An 18758-nucleotide genomic window follows, 5' to 3' on the forward strand; every position below is an offset into this window, starting at 1 on the left:
TGCAAATTTGTGTGACATCGAGATGTCACGCAATAAACCAGCACCACAGGGAGCAGAGGAGTCCTATTTGACCGTTTTTAGGCAGACAAGAGCGCGTGACGTCACGTTATTTTGAGACAGTTGTAACTGCCGACTCACCCTGCTAGCAGGTGAGTTTAGAGAGGCTCTGCGATTTGAAGTTTGTATGGGAAATTTTCCTGGATCGGTTGATTCGGCCGTTACAACTGTCTCAAAATAACGTGACGGCACGCGCTCTCGCATCCTTAGGTGTCTGCCTGTGGATATGTATTGCAGGTTGATGACGTACGGTGATAATCGATTTCGCACTGCAATTGTACGGTGAATTTAACTGAGAGCACGTTAAGTTGCTCTGAATAACAGTTTGTTTATTTTCCAAGAAGGCAGGTTGTTCGTTCGGCATGGTGCGATTAAGCCAGCCTTTCGTACTCCTTATAATCTTCGCTCTACGCGTTTCGTGTTTTCGAACTGAAATATCCATCAACTTCCGCAATCTTGTTCACAAAAATCAATATTTGCGATCAGCGCGTCACGACGCGATCGAGGAACACACGATTACGCAGCCAGTGGATCACGTTGCTGCTAAAGAGAAAAATGTCACATTTAAGCAGCGTTACTGGTAAATCCAAGTTACTGGAGGAAGTCTGATGGACCGGTCTTCCTGTACATCGGGGGAGAATTTAAGATGTCTGAAGCCTTCATTGACTATGGTCAGTTACTGAATTTCTCAGGTTTTCAATATGTCAATTTAATCATCTTTTCGTGAGCTTGCTTTGCACCCTAGGCTGCAAGCGGGCTATCTCTTTGCGCGCGGGAGCCTCCTCGAAGGCTACTTGCAGCCTCCCTTTGTGCATTACCGATACACTCGAGAATAGGTCGGAAAGATTTGGGCGAGACAATCTTTCCTTGGTGTGACTCTCAGGCCCCGTTTATATGCAGAAAAGTTGTACCGAGTAGAAGGGTCACTCGCCTGCCCGAGCTACCCTGAGCGAGGCAAATTTTCTTACATTTCCTAAAAACGCGGCAAACCGTTTACATAAGAAAAAAAGTTGGCTCGGCTAGAAGGGTGACCCGCCTAGGCAAGTCACCCTTTTTCGACGGTAGAGTCACCCTCCTAGCCGGGCCAACTTTTCTTCATATGAACACTTTGGCTCGGTCAGCCGGGACACAACTTCACGTATCGGAAATTGACGTCCGTGTTTCATCTTTAAAACGAACATTGTGGCTTAAATTGCTATCAAAGAAGTTAAATCTAAGTCAACAGTCACCGTGTGAGTGATTTAAAACATAGAAATCCAGCGGAAAGAGGGATATTGAAGTTATGAATTATTAAGTAGGGCCAATGAATAATTTAGTAGGGTTAACTTTGACTCGGTCAACCGGGACAACTTTACTCATGTAAACGGTCGGGAAAAGTTGACCCGCAAGGCAGGTGACCCTTTTACCCAGGCCAACTTTCTTCATATAAACGGGGTCTCAGTATCGCACAACTCGTTGGAGCTTAAAGAGAGGCTGTCAGCTGTCTACTTTAACATAGTTACCATTCTTTAATAATGCCACTCTTATTACGCACCTTAGCATTTTCTTCTCTATGCATTGTGGTCGTCTTCGTTTCTATCCTGAGGATCAATGTTTCTTTGTTATAAACACTTTTCAGGACACATTGTGGACATGGCAGAAGAATATGGTGGATTGATCTTTGGAGTGGAGCACCGCTTCTATGGATTAAGTACCTTTGAAAGCTGTTTGGACGACTACAACTTAACTTTTCTTTCAAGCTCACAAGCGTATGTTGCCAATCATGTCTTTCTTTCCAAATGCGTTGGATTTATTAAAGTATGAATTTATTTTTTTTTACGACTTAAATTAATATTATACATGAAAAAATTCTCCATTTTGATTGGCTAAGAGAAATACAGTTTTCAGGTAACGCGATGCAGAAGAGAGGTAATGCAGTGCAAAAAGAGATCATAAACAGAGCTCTCTAATTGGTCAATGATCATAGACATTCACAGGTAGCCCACCCTGGTCCCAGGGGTTTTTCTTGAGCCACGATAGAGCCGTGAAGCGGCGAAAGCGAAAAATCTGCTATTACATTACCTTGGACTTGAATCTCACCAGGGTCAGGATCTGACCCTCAAAGCCCGGATTGATTGATATTTTTGCAAACGCGCAAATCGACATAATTGGTTCGTTTGATTGGTAATACCGAGGCGACGCGTGATTGCTAAGTTGCCATTGGTCCCTTTTGTAATTAACCATTTGACGCGTTTGACAGCTGACGTCTGCATGAAAGTGAGATTCAAGTCCAAGGTAACCAGAGGATTTTTCTCTTTTCGCCGCTTCGCGGCTCTTTCGTGGCTCAAGAAAAACTTCTGGGACCAGGGTACAGGTAGCCAATCAAATGAGATCCCTGGAGTGTGCAAAATTTGGTTTTGATACAGGTGCGCGTAGTTATGTTAAGCTATCGGGCAATTTTTTAATGTAAATTATTAATAAAAAAGTCACATGATTTTCTCGTGCAATTTGGAGTAAAGAAGCACTAATTCATGCCAAAATCTATTTCTTTTTAATATCGCTGATTAGATCTTCATCTCTTTGTATGTAAACCTATTGTTTTGAGGCGTCCTCGTTCTTCTCTGAGTCGTCGTTGTTTCGTAAAGAGCGCTTTAGTGTATTTAACGTATCTCATATCATATCAAGTGAACCCGCAGGAATACTTTTTATTTTTATTTTTTATTTTAAACCGATACATTTCCGTGCCGAGTATTTTCGCAGAAGGATAACCTGACTCAACTCAGTCCTTTTGCTTTAAACAAACACACGTTTCATTGCAAGTATTGAAAAGATGAGTTTTTTTCGTTAACAGCCTGGCTGACTTGGCCGCTTTCGTTGTCTTTGCTCGGGATTCGTACGGCATGACGGACAAGAATAAGTGGATTGCATATGGCGGCTCGTATCCAGGTTCCCTTGCGGCTTGGTTCAAACTCAAGGTGAGGCTTACACGACAGTTTGGACCTGGTACAGTCCCTTTCGATTTTGCATAGGACATTGACAATTTGTTAAAGGTGTATTGCCTACGAAAGTAGCAGAAAAATGCGACCAGCCATGTTGTTCTTGCTTTTGTTATTTAAGGACGGTGCCTACTAATTAAAGATATTTTTGCCCCGGTGTGTGATTATGCAGGAAATGTAGATCTTAACAAGTGTTATTAAAATACAAAGCAATGTATGGCGTTCTTTCCCAAATTAAAGCTTGATTATCTCTCAAAAATGCATGGTTACCCCCAATTTTCTTTTTGGATACCAAGACTACTTACTAAGATCTACTTTCTCCGGATAGTTTTGAACCGCGCAAAAATATCCCTGTATTAGTAGGAATCGGCGATGGGAAATCCGAGTTCTGGAGATGCGCAGAACGTATGCGCAATACCAATAGTAGGCACCGTCCTTAAAAGGCAACAGTGATTCCCAGAATTAGCCTTAGGCAACTGCCTTAGCTTTTTCCTTAACCACTGAGAAGACAGATGGCAACCACAATAAATAACAACAACAATAATGATGATGGTGACATTCGTGCCTTCATAGCCGTCGGTTTTACAGTTCCCATGGAAAATGCCAGCTCTGTAGTTATGATGTTCATTTAACAATACTTCCTCCTCCTCTTCCTTTTTTTCGACGTAGTACCCTAACCTGGTTTCAGGAGCAGTTGCTTCCTCAGCTCCAGTTGAGGCAAAGACAGATTTCAAGGAATACAACAACGTAAGCTATGAAGTTCGATGCTTCCTCAGTTTTCGGGTGTTGAAGGAGAGGCTGGGTATGTCTTTTATAGCTGCGCTCAGTTGCGATTAAATACCAACGGAGGTTTCGATTTTGCCCTTCAAAAAACCCTTGACAATGCAGTTTTATTCAGAAGGAAAGCACTTGAAAAGTGAAGGCTAAAAATCTTATGGAAACTTTTTAAAGTAACCAAGGGTTAACTTAACAGGGCTTTAACAACTGCACCCTGACGAACATGGTTAGAGTGAGCTAGGTTATCTCGGCGGTTTCCACTTAAATGTTCATTCAGTAACAGGAAATGTGGGAGACACGGAATTATCTGTTGAGTTTTGGCGATGAAAATACGACAGGAAATTTGGAAACCAAACCTAAGGCCGCGCGCGGTTGGGGGATACGGCGTTAAAATTTTTCTTCCCAGTCCTCCAAATTACGTCACCAGATCACCTGGAGAAGAGTACCACACAAATAAGTTCTGAAATGTATAACGCACGTGGAGCACGATTACTTTTCCATTTTTGCCGATGATATTATTAGCTGTGGTTACACTAGCCCTTTTACCCATGGGTAAATAGCGCGTTTGCCCACGGGCAAGGACGTTTTTGTGTGTAGCCGCTTTCCCTAGACTGAGACTGCCCTAGGGTTAATTCCGTAGATACATAAAAAAGAACAAAAGAACTTCCAATTACCGTTCCTGACCTGAAAAGTACGGTTTATCTGCTCCCTGAGGTGGCTTAGCCAATCGTAAAGCAGAACTAATTTGCAAGTTTAGTGAACTCATAACCAATTATATTTACTCTGAGGGGAGTCTTGTACTGTGAAACCGCATCCCATAGGGTAACATGAAACCTGAGCTGAACCAAACCCAAGTCATTTACCCTCCGGAGGGCCCCAAACCCAAGGTGTGTGTAACCACAGCTATTGTATTGTGGCTTTGTCGTTGCCATGGTGTTCGTTGTTTCTTAAACTCCCTAGTAGGGAGCTTAAGCAACGACAGCGGCGACGGCAACGAGAACGTCATCTCAAAATATAAATTTGCGTTATGTTAATCGCTTCGTGACTATTTCAATGTTTTTAATATGACAAGGGTGTGGTATTTCCTCAAAGATGACACCAGTCGGAACGGCACTCCATTTTAGGAGAGAAAATGAAAATTTATCCTCAAGTGCTGACGTTCTTCATAAAACCAAAACTTGGCTATTTCACGTTATTAGGGAGCTTTAGCAAAGACGACGGGAACGGCAACGAGAACGTCATCACAAAACGAAAATTCTCATTATTGTAATCACTTCACGACTATTCCAAGATTTTTAATGTGAGAAAGGTATGGCAGCCCCTCAGGAATGAAAACGTTATGAGCGGCGCTTTATTTAGGGGAGAAAATGAAAAATAATCTTCAAATGCTGACGTCCTTCATAAAACCTCAAATTTGATCATTTCACGTTCTTGTTTTGCTGACGACGGCGATGAAATAGACAAAAATGAAAAACGCACGTGCAGAGCGTGCAAAGCTATTGTCTTTAGGCACAAAATATGCAAATTTGTGACGTTCTCGTTGACGTCGCCGTTGTCGTTGCTAAAGCTCCCTATTGTTTTGCTGACGACGGCAACCATGGGAATGGACAAAAGTGAAAAACGCACGTGCAGGGCGTGCAAAGCTGTTGTTTTTACCCACTCAATATTTTCAAATTCGTGACGTTCTCGTTGCCGTCGCCGTTGTCGTTGCTTAAGCTCCCTAATAGGGACCTTAAGATCTACAACGACGACGTCGACGAAAACGTCACCTCAAAATAGAACTTCGCGCTAGTAAAAGTCTTTCGCGATTATTCCATCACGTTCACTTCGTACAATGTGGGCGAAGTATTCTAAAAATAAATTGGTACGAGCGGTTTCAGACTGAAAATAGAGAATGAAAGATTCTCTGTTGCATGCTCACGTTGTCGTCAAAACCTCAAATTTAGTGATTTCACGTCGTCGTCACGCAGAGAACCGCAAAAATATGAGCTAAAATCCGTGCTGCACGTGCAGCACGATTATTTATGCTCTTTTAACCGATGATATCATTGTTTTGTGGCGTTTTCGTTGACGTCGTCGTCGTAGATCTTAAGCTCCCTAATATATGGTGAAGACGCAAATCCAACTGTGCTACGTATGGAAAGCGTTTCTGTTGTGAATTTTAGCGACTCAATTTTTCCTTCCATATTTGCGTTCAGACTGTTGTGCAGCAGGAGTGCACGACGTGGAGCACGCAACTCACGACTTTATCTACTACGCTATTTTTAAGGCTGTCTATATTTTGAACGATGTTTCTTGCAGTGTATTGTCAACATCAACCAATCAATCTGCGGTATCACTGATTACGCCACATGTGCATATTATATTAGGTGGGATTGAGGTCTTCTTAATTTGGTCTACTTACATTTTCAATCTTCTCGCTTCAGTGTAATTCCAATTCATTGTTTCCTTTTAGGTTGTGGCTAGTAGCTTTACTTCTGCGCTGGTCGGTGGATCTGAAAAAGTAAGAGTGGAAAATCAACTTCTCACCGAAGATTTTCCTCGGTGAAAAGTCTCAGGGGCAGCCATTATTGACGCAGCGTAGGGTTTCGTTTACCATTTTCTATTTACCTAGGCGAACAAGACGATCATTTTTCATTCAAGGGGTTCAGTTGTTTGTTAACTTTCTCTAGAAGTTCCCTTAACTTTAACTATGCTTTTAGGTATAGTGCGGCTCAGTCTCTTCCTGCCGATTTAGTTGGGCACTTTTGTTACTTCCGTGGAATAACCTGCCCTAGCAGGCAAGAAATGTTGAATCCTTTGGGCAATTCAAGAGCCTCGTAAAACGAACTTTATCTTGAACGTATCGGAGATGCACATTACAATCATAAAAATAAACCACCTTTAATTAAAGCCTATCATTATTTTTAGTTTGTCCAATGATTTACCGTGTCTAAATAGAGATTTTATTTTCTCTTCTCTTACTTCCAGTGCCGTGACAACATCAAAAACGCATTTGATGAAGTGGATCAGCTGATCGCAGAGAAAGAATTTACAACACTGGAGCGCGATTTCTTGTCTTGCAAGAATCTTTCCAGCACGAATGATACTTGGCTTTTTTCACTGAATCTTGCCAATATTTTTGACTCGATTGTTCAGTATAACGAAGAAGGCGGCGGATTTTCCATAGCGTCTGTGTGTCAGTACATGACCCCCGCCCACTTGACACCTTATGAAAACCTCGTTCAATTTGTTCAGGTAAGGAAAGATGGCGAACTTGGTGACGCCGATTCAAATGAAGCTGACTCGCGAGGGATGATGATGGGTGTGGTCACAAGGAAGATTTTAGTTGACAATGCAAATAACAATGTAGACGATGGCTTAATTGTTAATGATGGCTGTGGTAGTGGGAGGATTGCATCAGAAGTTAATAGGGACCTTTAGATTCTAGGACGAGGACGAGTACGAGTTTTGACTGGCAGTTTTTAGCGAAAATACTTGAAAAGTTTATAACCCGTACGATTAATCTTACTCTTTGTTAGCAGAATAGGTTGCTCGGTTATTCTTATTGCTGTTGTCTGGGCCTTTTTGCTGATCGACAAATGCCAAAACTGCTACCCTGTTGTTGACTTGTTTTGAAACGACGACATCTTTGCAAAACCTCGTTCTAAAATGACGACGATAACGTTTTTCCCGCCAAAATGACGCTGGTTTGCGCGTGCTCACTGTTGTTCTATGAGAAAATTTCGTACTCGTAGTCGTTCTCGTCCTAGAATCTAAAGCTCTCTAAGGACTCGAAAGCTGCAACTATCGTATCTTTTCTCCTTGGGTCATTTTCCCTGACCGTCTATAATTAGAGCAGCTTTCCTCCAAGTTTTGTGGTTCTTAGTCAATTAACACGCACTGTTAACGCCAAACAGGTATAAATTTAAAATAAGCAAACGTGGGAGACCTGATTGTAAAAGTAATCATGTTTGAGGGGAGGGCTAACAATTGTTCGCTCGTAATGATTAGCTCCTGGTAGAATTGAATGACGATGATTGTGATGTAACTTGGGTGGGGCAGGTGGCGTTCAAGGGAATGGTCCTTGGTACGAAATTGGCTGGTCGCGAAAGTGATGTGAGGATGATGTTGTTGTTCTTCTGACTCCAGTTGTTCGAAGATAGCGTTATCCAGAGCATAGGTCACCCACCATCCAGAGTATAAAATTATACTCCACGTTAAACTTTGGTTAAGGTTTCCGTACACGCCTTTACTGGAGGCAGTGTGGCCCAGTGGTTAGGGCGCTTGCCTTGAGATCCTGTGATCCCGGGTTGAAGACCCGCTCTGACCACTCGTTGAATTTGTTCCTGGTAGTCCCTGGTTCAACTTCCCCGGCAGCTGCACTTGTAAATAGCCAACTGGTTTGTCTCCGGCCAGTTGGGATTCTTAACAGTTGTTGTTTCGTTCATTGTGTTTCATTGGCCCTGAAAAGTCCCCATGGGGAGCGGTCAATTATGTATGTATGTATGTACTTAGATGTACTTAGAGCGTGCATATTCATGGTTACGTTAACAAATACTGAAATCTTTGCCCAAAGTGAACATGTCGGATAGTGATTTATCCATCGGATTAAGTTATTCGGGGCCTTTGAGCAAATGAGACCTGGTGGAGGTAATGATTATGATGACGATGCAACCTGGTTCCCAGGACGTATCCCACCTCTTCTGGTAAAGAAAAGGCACAGATCAGGTTTGAAGTTGGATGATAATATTGAAAATAATGTCTGTTGACATGCATGTTGGTTTAAGTAATCGCGCACGACTGTTCGACTCGATTTTGTGTTCCTCTTTTTCTTCCAGACGTTTGTCCCGTCTACAGGGCTGTCGTGCATGAACAACAACTACGCAAGCTTCCTCAGTTCGTTAAAAAAAACGAAACGAGATCCGACAGGCCAATCGTGGGATCGCCAGTGGACTTATCAAACATGTTCCGAGTTTGGCTACTGTAAGTGATTACTTCTCATATCGTATTTATATTAGACGTGCCAGCGCACCATACGGAGGCAGACGGAGGCATGGAGTGTGGTGACATATGAGCGCTACGCATTCTCGTCTAATTTAAGATAGTTGCTCTTCGTTTTCACTGGATTCAGTCAAAACGGACACGTTAGATCAAATTTTTATCCTTCAAACAAAACGACGGCAAGCTCAGTTGTTCGCTCACTGAGATGCGCAATAAAAGAAGCGGTAACTTTGCGAGTTCGTTTTGTTTCTATAATTCACACTTATTTTATACAACACATTTATAAATTAACAACTAGTCACCGAAATGGTGGATATTCGCGTTGAGATTAAATATCCACCACTAGCCACCTACACTGATCAATAGTTGTTTTAGTATATACTAAAAAAGTGAGATAATATAGCACAAAAGGATTATTTAACCGGTGTATTCCAGAATCGATTACAATAAATCTCGTGCGAGTTGCTCGCTAGGCTTTCTCAAAGTCCTTTAAATTTTTTTCCCGCTGAGAGACGACTGGTTTGGTGAATTGTCGATCGTTCGGTCGCTTCGCGACTGCACGTCAAGTTCGCTTTGACTTCTCAATCTAAGGGTTTCGAGAGCGCGACTTGGAGCAAGTCTAGTGCGAGGACTACGACTACGAGTTCTCAGTTCTGAGCACGCGCATTTGGAAAATTTTCGTTCCTTAACTAATGCGCACGGTCAGTACAGAATATTGGTACTCCAATCACGAGACGTTTTTTGTGAATATTTCGCATGCCGGGACAGCAGTCTCTCAACCAATTGGGAAAAAATGCTTGTGGAAGTATCAACACGAGGTAACAGAAAACAGGTCACTTCCGGTTGTAGTCGGACACGTGTTGTGCTAAACCTCCCTATCGCCTATTTAATAAGGGGCGCGCCGGTACCATCATTAAATGCCAGCTCGGTGATGTTTCTTCTTTTCCAGATCAGACTTGTGATAAGAATACAAGTTGCTTATTCTCCAATCGCTCGGCTGATCTTTCCCATTTCCTCGGCATCTGCTCGGACATTTTCGGTATTCCACCCAAACAGGTCTTCGAGAATGTGGCATTTACGAATTATAATTATGGCGGAGATAAGCCTAAAGGATCAAAAACCGTGTTTGTCAATGGTGAGGGAATCAAGACAGAAAGTACCTAATTTGAAAAGTGCAGATGACGGTATTGTGTTCAGTTATTAGAGAGATTTAGTATCACGTTGTAATACGTGAAACCGTTTCACCTAAAATAGAGAGAAGGTTGTGACTTGAGCTTCACGTGACCCACGGCAACTCGAGCATTTAGTTACTAAAAAGCAAAACACAACGCGGAGTCTTTTTAAAACATTGCTTGTAGAAAAAGACGCTATCTAAAGTGAAAATCCTTACCCGTCAAATTTTGAGTTTCGATGAAGCTGTTTTGTCGGTCAACGTGAGTTCATGAAGAAAATAGGCCTTTTGCAACTAACGATCACATGTTACAAAATCCGCCATGGTTAGGGTTAGGGTTTTAACCCTAACTGGGACATTAAAACAAAGACAAGTCAAGCTTGACTGGTTCAGGTCTCTTTGTTTTAATGTCTCAGTGGGGGAATAATAATGAGCTTGCCCTCCAGCATGGCGGATTTTTTACCATGTGATCGTTAGTTGCAAAAGGCCTATTGCAGCAAGAAGTCAGATATGAACTATGAAATCTAATTTTTTCCTCCTTTGGCATAACGGAAAATGGTTTTGGGGTACTTTTTTCCCGCAAAGACCTTCTTATGGAAAACGAGAAGGAAATTTTCACGTATGCGGCAAACACGAAAATGCCTACTAATGGCGGGAAAATTATGGTCACGTGATCACCTTTGCCGTTTGCGTGCTAAATCTCTCTATTGATAGATAAGCGGTAACATTTCCTCCTATTTCGAGGAACCAAAGGGGCGACACACGTAGCTGCTGGAGGGAGATGGTTGAGAAGAAGGCAAAATATATGGGAAAATAGTGAAATGATCCGCCAGGAATTGCTGAGAAGATATATCGAGAGCACGATACCAGAAAATTCGGACTCCCAAGCATATAATAAAAAGCAGACAGCGACTATTTCTTATTCATTTATACTCACCTTTGTTTTGTCGCAATGTTAATTTCTTTCGCAGGTTCAATTGATCCTTGGCATGCTTTGAGTGTGCTTTCAAATCAGACCTCCTCTCAAGTGGCCATTTTTATCCCCGGAACTGCGCACTGCGCAAATATGAATTCCGATTCACCAGACGACCCACCGGCTTTGCGCCAAGCAAGACAGGTGCGTCTTATTTTACAAACGGAATTTTAGCCAGTGACTGTGTCAAGTATGCGCGGAAACGCGCTCGTAAGATGCTTTCGTAGGGAGGAATTCTCTAGAGACGCGAGGCTAGCTATGACCGGTTCCTTCGTTAAAAATCCGAGTAAAAGGTTTTGATGTTGAGGTGATTGTTTGGTTTTTTTAATGCCACCGTATCCATAGATCCGCATTTGAGTTTTCGAAAGTGTACTCTACCATCGAGTTTTAAGATTTGCTATTCCCTTTTGCAGGAGGTTTCACGCCTGGTTGGCATGTGGCTATAACATCCCTGAGAAGCCAAGATGAACGATTCACTAGAGATCCAGTTGAAACCATTTTATAGCTGTAGCTAAGTTACCTGTTTGTGCTTTTCTAATGTTAATGTTGACTAATTAGAATTATAATAAAATTTACATGATGACATGAGGTCTCTATCAATGCCAGGTTACTGAGCAAACAACTGTAAATTCGGTGATCAACAATGTCAAAGTTGTTGGACTTAGGCCCCCTCGCTGGCCGAAGACTCCTATCAGAGTTACTTTTCGGTGAATTTATGCCCGTGGGGTTCAAACTTTGTCTTAGGGTTCGTTCGATTGCCTCTATTCCGGAATAATACGTGAAGTGATGATTTAAAACGGTATGTCTAGCGTTTTCAAGCAACGAGGATGGTAACGATATGTTTAAAAGAACATTTAAGCAAGTGTGTCTCACAATGGGCCCTTTGCAGCTGGCGATCACATGGTTTCAAAAACCGCCATACTAGAGAGCAACTTGCCCACTGGGACACCTAAAACAAAGAAAATTTAAATTTAGTTACGTTGTTTTAGATGTCCTAGTGCGCAATCTGCTCTGCAGTATGGCGGTTTCTGTACCATGTGATCGCCAGCTGCAAAGGGCCCATTTTTATGTGAATCCCCGTAAAAACGAAGGATTTCTAACTTCTATTCCGTGTATTCTTATTCCGGAATACGGTCAATCGAATGAAACCCTTAAAGGGAATATGTAAATTTGAATTTTTCTATTACCACAACTAAAACCTTTGAAAGAGATACATGAATCGCAGAAACTTTCATTTATGACGTGATTGTGAGAATATATCACGGTTGGACTGGATCTAGCATGAAATGGAGACTAATGCGGGCAAATCTTCTCAAATGCAAATTATTTTGCCCGCATTAGCCTCCATTTCATGCTAGATCCAGTCCAACTGTTAGAATACGAAACTGGCCTATTGCGAGTAATATTTTGGCAAATAACCATGAAGCGTATAACTTGCAACTCTCTTCCTTGGAACAAAGCAGGGGGATTTCTGGACGCCAATTTTATGCCCAAATATGGACAAAAATAACAAGCTGCACGAGCGGGAAAATGCACGAGCTACGTTGCATCCAAATAAGGAAATTCTTAAACTAAAATCCAATCACAAACGTTACTACATGACTCTTCTATATATTGACCTTCATATACTGTAAGAAGTTGATTGGTTCTCACCTACGATCCGTGTAGCTGATGCCTTCAACAAAAACTTCTAATTCTTTATTATTTCCATATTGCCTTGCGTCTGTTCAGTGGCAGATCCGCATCAAACCCGCCGCCGCAAAACTGCTTTAAATGCAACACACCAAAGTACCCTTTCCTTTGAATACAACTAACAATTCCCTAAATTCTGAGCTTTTCAGATTATTGACTGAGTAAACCAATCGGAACAACGACAGACATATGGGGGAAAATTACATTTACGTAATTTTACACTCTAAGCATTACATCCTACAATCCAGCATGATTTGAATTCCTTCTTTTACCGTCACTTTACCGTTATTTATTAATTACTCATTTTTCTAATCATCGCCTTTTCAACAGTACTCGTATTCCACTCTGCCTCCCCCTTCTCCTCCCTGCTTTTTTGACCTGGGAGTAAGAATTCATGTACTCGCTTTCCTTTTTCACCCCGAGGGCATATCTGGTATTTCTTCGACTCCAGGGTCATAATCATCCAGCGAAAGTGATGTACAAGTGCTATCCACGTCTTCAAACAACGGTAATCTATAAGTGACTGTTGAAGCGGAATCCACCTGGAAAGGGTCACGCTTAAGGGTAGCGAAATCTAGCAAGGCGTCATCAGAAAAAAGACGCTCCCGTGAAGCTGACTGAAGTAGCGAACTATCTTGCGTTACTGGTTGGTGTTCCTGGGATGTTGCTTGAACTACGTCTCGCTCAAGAGACAGAGTCTCAGGTGTGTCTCCCTTTCTTGATGTCTGATCAGATGTGCCACACGTATCCGACATTACTTGATGTTTGTCATGCTCTTGCAACGTCGGGTGTGAAAAGTCACGCTCTTGTAATACCAAACCTGCAACTGCAGTTTTATTTTCCCCCCCGAGATCATTATCATCATTTTCCGGAGCGATGCTCGGCAACACACCGCTCAGTCGAGCCGACTTCATACTTGCGATCTCAAACCGAAGTTGCGAGAGCAAGTTGATGGCCCGTTCACCCAAATTTGGAACGATTCTTTGAGCTTCAATGGGGCTGTCCTGAGTTGAAACTCTTCCTTGGCTTTGTGTTCTGCTAACAACCTCTTCAGAAGTCAAGACAGAGTCGGTACTTTGTTCTTCCTTCCCTTTTTGTTTTTCAGCAGTTATTACGTGCACAGTTGTTTGCGACTTCTGTGATGCCGCAGTATCCAAAAGTCTTTCATCTAAAACCTGGTTTCCTGCAACACGCTGTTTCACCTTCGTTTCAACTTCTATTCCTTCAGCATCATCATAACTTTCATCATCCGATCCCATAGGACTGCTAACTATTATCGCTGGTATACCTACATCTGTGTTGTCTTCCGACAAACGTTGCTGCATCTGTGCTTTGATATTGGGTCCAGATCCCAGGCACTTATCATCACCTCGAGCCTCGAAAGAATCCTCGTTTTGCACCTTAACTCCATTATTACAAGCCTCAGTTTCAAGTGACGCACTTTCTTGTCCGTTAAATGACATCGATTTGAGCTCATCTTTGTGAACAGGATCACATTCCACAGGCGCTGCTTTGCTCAAGTCCAAACCCGCAGGACCGAGTTCCGATTCTTCAACAACCTGCTCATCATTACCCTCTGAAGTCGTTTCATCCACATTGTCCACCAATTGATTCCCATTGAGGTTTAATGGACATATGTCGTTCACCTCCGTACCGCTTAGATGGTCTGTCAAAGCAACTTTATACACCTCTTGGATCACTTGATCCGCTAATTTCGTTGTTAATTCGTCCTCAGCTCTTTCCACCTCATCCCTTAGAGGTATAATATGACTTGGGCCGATGCCATTTTGAGACGGCACCTCTTGGTCAGTTGAAACATTATGTGCATGTCCTGACTCTAAGGGAACAGCAACAACACCCTTGCCTTCACTATCACCCGACTGTTGATCAACAAATTTGTCAACTTGGTGCACAGTATCTGCAGGTATTAGTTTCAAGCCAGGGAATGAATCCTGTCCTTCTCCTGAAGAAAACAAAACAAATAAGCAAGTTTTAACGATCTGGAAGACTTCCCTTGCCCCTTTGCCCGGAGGTGCTTAGGTAGGACGAGGGAAAAGATTTTATCAGGACCATCCTACATTGAACTGAAGTTGCGGAAACGAATGCTGTTTAAAACCGAACACATTTGTCCCTCTCCACCCTCTGGTGTGGTGTGGTGGTCAGTGCGTCGGACTTTCGATCTCTGGGTCGCTGGTTCGAGGCGTGTCGTTCCCTTAAACAAGACACTTAATTCCATCCAGTCACTCACCCACTCCTCCCAGTTACAATTTTTTAACTCTTGGTTAAACTCAAAGTAAATTAGAAACATTTCATCATTTTTGCAAACAGTATTAGGACATTATCTCCTACCTTGGACGAATTTATTAAGCTTTGATTTGACTTCATCGAGCTAGAGAGCGAAAGAAAAAAGAAACAAAGTTATCGTCTTTTTGCTTGATGTAGTGACGGCAAAGATACAGGTTAAATTTAACCCTCCGACTCCCAGGAGTGATAAGTGTATAAATTCTCCTCACAATTTTAATGAAATTTCAGTCAGACAGTTATTGAGAATGAAGATTATTATCAGCTCAAGAGGCGTGATCTGACACCAAATTCTCGTGACTACGCAATGAATGAAAGGGTTAATTCAGTACCCCCTCCCATTCCCTACCCCACCGGATCAACTACGTATTTGTAACTACACAGTTGACAAAAGCAGTCATTTTTATTTTTTCGCTTGGTATTTCAAGCAGTTTATATTTATGTTAGCTGAGAAGAGAGAGAGGGCAACGCGACCGTGCATCTCACTACTTATCTCAGACACTGTAAACCTAACGGATCCTAACGGATCGACCGGAGATAACATTGGAGGGCTAAATAAATAAATAAATAAATAATAGTTAATTGGAGGAGCTTTAAAAAAGCATTGCAACAAAAAATAAAATGCAGAAAAAAAATTGAAGGGAGCATACCAGGCTAATACTAATTCCATTATTGTTCAAAACCACGACAACTTTTACTGAAGAAAAGAATTTGCTTGCTCGCTTTGGTTTCTTAACTTCTTCAATCGTTTACACATTTATCACCTGCATCTGAATATGACGACAAAATTCAAAGAGAGTGCCAACTTCGTCCTCGCTTTTGTAAGCCATGGGCAAAGCCTATAGAAAAACATGAAAAAGTCAACGTATAAGTCATCCACGCACTTATCTGGACAATTTAAGCCACAGGACATTTGCATGATGACGCCATTTGACTACAATTACCAGAATCCTTCAGGTTTTGCTTGTCTCACGCTAATTAGAGCTATCATTACTTTTACCCCACTGGGAATTCTGAATTCTGGTAGTTGTAGTCAAATAACGCCATCGTGAAGGTTTGGTATTGTCCCTTGGAGACACCTGAAAAATTCTAGCCTGCGTAGCAAGCGTTCCTGTTCGACAGAATTTTCCGGAAACTGGCCGCGCGAAAGTTGGGGCAGTCTCTTGCCCCAACTTTCGCGCAGCCAGTTTCCGGAAAATCGTTTCGGAGCTCTTCTGTCGAACAGGAACGCTTGCTACGCAGGCTTGAATTTTTCAGGTGTCTCCAACGGGATTCGAACCCATGACCCATGCGATGCCGGTGTAATGCTCTACCAACTGAGCTATGAAGCCACTCTGTTGGGAGCAGGTCAATTTGCTGGGCTCGTGTATTTGAAGTGCGGGTTATAGACCAAACATAGAAGTAGTCCTCGCACTAACGACCGCCATGTTTTAGATAGGCTCGATTTCCGCCGCTCACTCGATTTCGGGTGTCCTCCCCGAGTGGTTTCGGGAGAGAGCGCTGGCTCATTTCTCGAAACAGCGGCTGGTAATCGAGCCTAAGGGTTAAACATTTTATAATAACCACATTCAAAAACACTGGTGATCCGCATTTTATCCTTATTATACTGAAAAATACAGCACCACTAAATACTTGTTAAACACTTCTTATATTGCAAAATACATTTAAAATTCGCAAGTATTCGTTTGGTACTATGCATTGTGATTGGAAACTTATGTGCTTTATGAAGTATCGATTACGTCACCTATTGCTATGACGGAACAAAAACCCCATATTCATTAGGCCTTATTACCACGTACGATGCAATGATAAACACGGTATTAACACATCGGTTTAAACATAAGCATAACGTGACACGCAAGCGCAGAAGCACGAAATTTTGGCGCGCTTTCACCGCTTGCACGACTATTTTTTAGGCCAATCTCGACCCCAGAGAGCTTCTCTTTTGCGCATGACTGAGAGAGAGAGGAGCTCTGGGGAACCCTGAAAAAAAGTGTCCTCTCATTGGTTTTTGTGAAGAGCCCAGAGCCTCGGATCATGCGCAGACATAAGATCCGAGGCTCTGGTGACAAGAATGTCTTTTTGGCGCGAAATTTGATTTCAAAATGTTGAAACGAACCGTTTACTCTCGGAACACAAATTAAATTAGACTAAAACCCCCAAAACGGTACCGTAACTCAAGGTACGGGCCGAGAAAAACATATTACCTTTCTTGACATGTATCCTCTCCTAAAATAAAAGGCAATGAAATAGCAAAAAATCAGACCTTTCAAGCCTCCACCAGAAAGACTTCCTCTCACGTTTTACTATTGCTTCCTCTTTGTTTAAAAAATGATTGTAAGAGAGAAGGTTGAAGTCTTTCCACCAATAATTCGTTAAGAAACGACAACTCCTTCGACAAAAACAACTATGACAACACATTGGTGCGAGGCGATTGCTCTCACCACTACGCTAGCCCCTGCTCCTTAATATGCGGGGTTTGAACCCGTGACCTCGCGATGCCGGTGCGACACTCTAACCGTGTAAATTTGAATCCTACTACAAAAAAATGAGGAGGAGAGGATGACGAAGACGATCATAACGATGATCTTAAAGCGGACACGGTATGTCGGGCTTCAATTTTCCTTAACAGCCTACTAAGGCAACGCACTTTCAATTTCGGAGCCAATCTTCAGATAAGAGTGGGCTTCGATGTTTACGAGGTAGAAACGCAAACTAGTATCTTTCTGCAAATTATTTAGTAAAGGAAGCCATGAACTTCAATCCAACCCCACAACACAACTATGACAACTCATCGCAATCCCATGCAATTGGCCTAAGGCGCAAAGTCTATAAACAACATTAACCCTTTGCGATGTTAGTTGTCAATAGGGGACCCTTTGCGGACCAAACAAACCTCCTGTAGGGGTGTTGTGACTAAAAGTTACTGTCTGGTACACTCACCACCATGTTTGGATTTTAATTGCTGCCTTGACTTGACGTTCTTTATGATACTGCTGCTGATTGGCTCTCTTCTGTTCTTGAATCTATACAAAAAAATGAATGTTTAAGCACTTTACATTTTGATCATTTGTAAGCAGAATATGGTTGACTGGTCACTTCTCTGGTTGCCGTGCTTCGCTAAAGAAAGCCCTTGCTTTAGTTCCATATTATACCTTGGTTTTTTAGGACGCAGTCAAACAATGCTAGTATGAACAGAGCTCAACTGTTTTGCGGCCAACAGAATTTAACTATCCAAGGGTAGGCCTTTTTCGATATATTAAAGTTCGGCTTGGAAGAGAGGTTCTGGGAATAAAGACAAAGGAAAGTGGATGACACGCAAATATTTTTCACGTTCATTCCAACGTGTTTCTATCTATTGTTTTTGTCCTCACTGCCTCACTATCAAGCTGAATATTTGATATTCCAAAATTGGCATATTGATAGTGCTAGAAATCCCAGAAACACGATTCAGCTGAGCATTTGCCCTAGCAATCGAAATTATTCCACACAGTGGAAGAAAAAAACTCTGACCATAACGGGAATTGGGCCCACAACTTTCAGAAAGGGGCTCACCTGAGACTGAGCCAAAAGGCCAGACAGCCAACTTCTGTACCCTTTTAGCTTTAAATTCTGCCTTGCTAAACTATGCTTGAAAGTAAGGATGAACCATTTCCTTCATAGCTCTTTTACACATTTCAAGAACCCTTTTCGTATTCCATAGTCTGCTGTAAAGCCGCAAGAACCACACAACTTAACAGCATTGCCTTCTTACCTGAAACCAAAAATATTTGATGACTTTCTTCAAATTTTCTCTACTGTTGACAGCTTCTTCATGCTCCCTGCATAC

At 42.2% G+C, this 18758-nt stretch overlaps 2 protein-coding genes across 2 annotated transcripts in view; one reads left to right on the forward strand and one right to left on the reverse strand.

The window, feature by feature from the left end:
* Window positions 1-281: 281 nt before the first annotated feature.
* LOC138026793 (thymus-specific serine protease-like) lies at window positions 282-11519 on the forward strand. The gene is given in 11 exon segments (XM_068874243.1): window positions 282-636; window positions 639-728; window positions 1676-1805; window positions 2888-3011; window positions 3702-3779; window positions 6265-6312; window positions 6780-7046; window positions 8630-8774; window positions 9742-9927; window positions 10935-11080; window positions 11350-11519. Coding segments are annotated over 11 exon segments (1464 nt in total). The 5' UTR covers window positions 282-419; the 3' UTR covers window positions 11383-11519.
* Window positions 11520-12819: 1300 nt separating this feature from the next.
* The window catches only part of LOC138027078 (uncharacterized), a 20693-nt gene continuing 14754 nt past the window's right edge, over window positions 12820-18758 (reverse strand). The window contains exons 16-21 of the mRNA XM_068874579.1: window positions 18684-18750; window positions 17873-17955; window positions 17137-17158; window positions 15694-15768; window positions 14978-15017; window positions 12820-14591 (exon numbers count right to left, since the gene is read on the reverse strand). Of these exons, the coding sequence (XP_068730680.1) occupies window positions 13042-14591; window positions 14978-15017; window positions 15694-15768; window positions 17137-17158; window positions 17873-17955; window positions 18684-18750 (1837 nt within the window). The 3' untranslated portion in view covers window positions 12820-13041. The remainder of the gene's footprint in view (window positions 14592-14977; window positions 15018-15693; window positions 15769-17136; window positions 17159-17872; window positions 17956-18683; window positions 18751-18758) is intronic.

Source organism: Montipora capricornis, chromosome 12 (assembly GCF_036669925.1).
Source record: "Montipora capricornis isolate CH-2021 chromosome 12, ASM3666992v2, whole genome shotgun sequence".
NCBI classification, from domain to species: domain Eukaryota; kingdom Metazoa; phylum Cnidaria; class Anthozoa; order Scleractinia; family Acroporidae; genus Montipora; species Montipora capricornis.